Raw genomic sequence first — 4,905 nt, forward strand, 5'->3', positions numbered from 1 at the left:
CCCCGCCTCGGCTGCGCGCCCTCGCCCAGTTCTCAGCCGCCGCTCTGCCCCGCAGCAGCCAGCCCCGTCTCCGGCAGCATGTTCAGCTGGGTCAGCAAGGATGCCCGCCGCAAGAAGGAGCCGGAGCTCTTCCAGACGGTGGCAGAGGGACTGCGGCAGCTGTACGCGCAGAAGCTGCTGCCCCTCGAGGAGCACTACCGCTTCCACGAGTTCCACTCGCCGGCGCTGGAGGACGCTGACTTCGACAACAAGCCCATGGTGCTGCTTGTGGGCCAGTACAGCACGGGCAAGACCACCTTCATCCGGCACTTGATCGAGCAGGACTTCCCTGGGATGCGCATCGGGCCCGAGCCCACCACCGACTCCTTTATCGCGGTCATGCACGGCCCCACAGAGGGCGTGGTGCCTGGCAACGCGCTGGTCGTCGACCCGCGGCGCCCCTTCCGGAAGCTCAACGCCTTCGGTAACGCCTTCCTCAACAGGTACCCGTCCCTTGCCTTGGGGGTCTGGGGGGGGACGACTCGGGCGCGGGTCCGACCCTCCCGCGGCCGCCGCCCCACCGTCCTTTGTCTACGAGACCCGGGGCAGGATCCCTCAGTGACCAGTCTTTGGGACAGGGTCCCCTCTCTGCCGCTTCGCATAGAAAACTCACTTGTGGGTCTGGGAGTGGGCGTCGTTGGCTACCCGAGAATTTTCTAGGATATCAGTTTAACTCCCAAAGGTCCTAGCCCCACTTCTCTCAGAACCAGGCGTTAGTCCTGTCTCCACCTCCTTCGCCCAGACTGGAGGCACGTAATTCATTCAAACCACCACCCCGCTTCCTTCAAAGGTCTTTTTTAAGTGTGTGGGAGAATTAGCCATTCCCTTTGCTAGTGTGATGTGTTGTGCCTCCCCTGGGGCCAGTGGTTTTGTGTGGGAGGTACAGGGAGGATCTGCTGTGGCCTGGTGAGTTTAGAGCAGCAGACAGCTGGGGTTGGAACACTCCTCCCAGGGTCTGTGCTGTGTTAGGGGTTTCAGCAAGCAGCCTCAGGTGGGAGCCCTGGGAGCCCTGGAATGAAATTCGGGCCCTGAGTCCCTATGTAGATTCTCTAAGAGGTTCCTTAACCTACTTGGACCTCTGTTTCTCCAGTTAAATGGGTGAAACCTGCCTTATGATGATGAGGATAATCCTCCAAGATTCTAACTATGGTGCTACTAGTGAAATGCAGTCACCTCTTCTAAGCAGTGTAGCTGCTAAGCTGACTTTTCTCTAAAGGAACTCGGAGGTGCTAGTCAGTGTTCTTAAAATCTCTGCCCCCACCCCCATGGCATGTACACAGATCTGCCCTCTCAGCCACCCCCCCATTCAAGGAATGACTGCATATGCCTTTTGAAGTCTGGGTCTGGGTAAGAGTCTAGGAAAGAATCCTTGACTCTTGCCTTCAGGTCTCCGCCCTGTGTGCTCACATTCCTTTCCAGACACTGTCCAGCCGCACAGGGTGGACCAGCTTGCCCCCAGTCCAAGCTCAGGGACAGGCCTACCTCCAGGAACAGAGCTGACCTTTAACAGAGAAGACAGGCAGGCTACTCTTGTCTTTTTGCTCTTTCCAGGGCTTTAAGCATGTTCTCTTAATTTTTGTACCATTTGTGCATTAGGGCCAGAGTTGAGTAGCCCTTTGGTGAGACTCCTGAAGAGACATGGCCCCTCTTAACCTGGAGCCTTCCTCTGGAGTATGCTGGTGTTTTAGAATTATTGTGCCTGTAGATAGGGGATTGGCACCCACTGTTAGCTGGTGGGCACAGTGTGATCTTGTGGAAAGTTTTGCTGCTATGCTGGGAATTCCAAGCATTATTAGGTCTCTACTTTCACACAGAACTTTGGGAAGCTAGCATAAGGGTACCTTGGCTGTCCTTAGCTCTCACTTCAGCTTGTGAGAGCAGACTTTAGACATCTAGGCATCCTTACCTCATTGGTTCAAGAAACTGCGGCCTGAGCCAGGTCGCTTTGTTGAGCTCACCCGGTGGATGCAACACCGACTGTGTTTGTGCAGCCAGTTACTATTCTATTGCTTTTACTGCACAAAGAGCAATTCAGGAGTGCTGGGTCCCAGCCGGGTGCTTTGATGATGTTGGTGCCACAGGATGCGACAACCACACTTGTTTCCTTCTTCAGAGAGTCCCCAAATGCTAATAGCCCTGTCGAAAGGGGCCTCATCAGCCGAGGATGGTAGGGAAGGGAGAGATCGTGGGTTTACACTTTTGCGGAGGCCCCGAGCAGTGTCAGCTTGTGCTTCCCCTCTAGCCAGGGCACACAAAGGGGGTGCTTCTCTGGCAGACACAGCCTCTCCCAGAGCTCTTAAAGAGACCCGTTGAGTCATGAACTTGACTTTCCAGCTTTTTCCCCCTAAGTGGCTGCTCTGGGACTGAAATCAGATGGAGCAAGCTGAATGAGGCAGGGCATAGTCAGGATATCCTCGTTGCTTAACTGGTACCGCCCACTTGTAGTGCGAGGTGAAATCTGCTCGGCGCCTCCCTGTTGGTGAGGAGATGGGCTGGGACGCAGCTGTACTGCCCCCTCCCTCTCGCTTCCCGCCACACGCCTGGGCTTTGCAGAGCAATCGTTTGAGTCCTCCAGATGTTGACTCCTCACCAGGCTGGTTCACAGGCCTCATTATGTATGTTACTCCCACAGCTATTCTGCTTCAAATCCTTTTAGTTCGTCTGTCTCTCAGAGTGACTCCCTTCCCTAGCAGGAACCCCAGCGACACGCACTTATTTATTATAGCACTCGGGCTCTGCTGCTGGCACTGGGGAGGATGAGGTCTGAGGTTTGCTCACCCCGCGGGTCAGCTGGTTTTGCTCTGTTGTGTTGCAGGCAGCACCTCTCACCTCTGGCCAGCTGCCCCGGCCTGTGGGCCACTGGTCAGCTGGGGGGTGGTGCCCACGGGAAAGCTCAGCAGCTCAGATTTCTCCCCGCTGTCAGACAGGCAGCGTTAAGCCTGTGTCCTACAGACAATGGGTCAGTATTTTCTTTGCTCACAATACCTTTTTCAGAGAAGTTTTCAAAGGCGCCTTTACTGTGTGCAGTCAAGAACCCCTGCTCTCAGCTGGGATAGCCTCTTGCTGTCCTGGGCTGTTCTCAGTCCAGTGGGAACTTAGGCACACACAGCTAAGCCTTCATTATGTTGCCAGCCTCTTTGTGGCTTCAATCTTCCTGGACCAGATTGACTTTCAGAGAATGGTGTCAGGACTTCCCTGCCCCACCACCTAGCCTGTGTGGTCCCCCAGCTTTTACTGGCTGCCCACTGCAGTCCCTCTCCCCAAGCAGCTGGGTGGAGGGGGAGGGCTGGGCCCAGCAGCAGCAGGAAAGAACCATCTCTCTTCTATGTGTGGCAGTGCAACCAAATGGTTAAAAATTTTAATGTAGAAGCCCAAGGTTTCAGTGTCACGCTTCTGCTTCTCTTCTGGATTGGAATGGTGACCCAGGCTCGTGCAATTTTCCCTAACACATCAGCAACTTGAAAGCTGAACTTTTGAACTCTGGGGGAAAAGCTAATGCGAAGGAAGTGCCGATGGTCAGTCGAGCCTGCCGGTTGGATGCCAGTGAAGAGACCATGTAGTTTGCTGGCCACTCCTGGGAGACTAAGGTGATAGAAAACCTCCTTTAAGTTCCATGTTTCTGGGAAGGAAGCGGAGGTGGCAGTGGAGCACGGAAGGCGCTGCTGCTGTGCCCTCCAGAGCAGCGATGACTGAACCTTGACCTCTCTCCCTGGCTCTCGCTCCTACGCAGGTTCATGTGTGCCCAGCTGCCCAACCCGGTCTTGGACAGCATAAGCATCATCGACACTCCTGGGATCCTGTCTGGGGAGAAACAGCGCATCAGCAGAGGTAAACAGCCTGCGACACTGCCCAAGGCCCCTGGGGTGGTCACACCACATCTATCCGTCTATCCGTTGTTGGTGACGCAGACCAGATGCCGCCCTCGAGGTCTATCCCAGCCCAAGTGAGAACCCATTTCCCATCAACCTCATCTGTCATCAGTGCTCCAAGCCCTGAGAGGCACAAGCTGCTTTCTTCCTTGGTTCTCTTTGCTAAGGTTGCAAACAGCCAATGTTGTGTGACTTTCATGCTTTTCAGCTGCCAGGACATGCTTGAAGGGACAGGACTGGCTGTGAGGCCACAGGAAATTGCTCAGTAACTGGGCTGCAAGGTACCTCAGCCGGCTCTGCTGACTGTGAATGAGCCCCTGGCTCCCTGGGGCTCACTCACCTTAGTTTGTGTTTAAAAGCTTTGCCTCCCAAAGCCACGTACGTTCCTATTAAGTCCAGCAGCCTGGGGGAGAACAGTTTGACTTGAACAAGCCCCATAAGGAGATGCTGGCAAGTATGTAACTATTTACGAGCTAGTGGAAATGTGTTTAAATTTGCGTAAATGTTGGTAAGCAGCGGCCACCCTGGGTGCTGTACGAGGGGCGGGTTTTCATCCGGAGTATTAGCACACCAGGCCCATTCCCGTTTTGTAAACTGGCTCGATTCTGCTAGGCTTTGGTTCAGAATGTGCCTGAACTGCATCTTGTTTCTCCTGCCCACCCCCTTTTTGTAGCAGGGAGGGGAGCTCGGGGCCTGGAGAAGCGGGAGGGCAAGGGCAGTGACATCTGGCAGGCCAGGAGTGGCACCTGCCGCTGCAAAAGTACAGATGAAATGAGATCAGACTCAGAGAGGGGCTGAAGACAAGCGACCGGTTTGTTTAACATCAGCTTGTAGATCTTTCCCATGCCCCTTTCCCTCTGGGCAGCCCAGCGTCTGTGAGCTTTGCAGATGAAGCCAGCAGCCTGAGATCTGGGAGGTAGTGTGTCTTTGCTGTGGCTGTGAGGTTGTCGTGGTGAGGGGACCTGTTCTCGGTGCTGTCAGACCTTGCTTCTCTCCT

The 4,905-nt window shown here is 54.9% G+C and overlaps 1 protein-coding gene across 1 annotated transcript in view; it reads left to right on the top strand.

Annotated features, from left to right (window-relative positions):
- The first annotated feature begins 6 nt into the window (after positions 1 to 6).
- The window catches only part of EHD1 (EH domain containing 1), a 20,107-nt gene continuing 15,208 nt past the window's right edge, over positions 7 to 4,905 (top strand). The window contains exons 1-2 of the mRNA XM_006911134.2: positions 7 to 482; positions 3,770 to 3,867. Coding sequence (XP_006911196.1) covers positions 79 to 482; positions 3,770 to 3,867 — 502 coding nt within the window. The 5' untranslated portion in view covers positions 7 to 78. The remainder of the gene's footprint in view (positions 483 to 3,769; positions 3,868 to 4,905) is intronic.

Source organism: Pteropus alecto, unplaced genomic scaffold, assembly GCF_000325575.1.
Source record: "Pteropus alecto unplaced genomic scaffold, ASM32557v1 scaffold43, whole genome shotgun sequence".
NCBI lineage: Eukaryota > Metazoa > Chordata > Mammalia > Chiroptera > Pteropodidae > Pteropus > Pteropus alecto.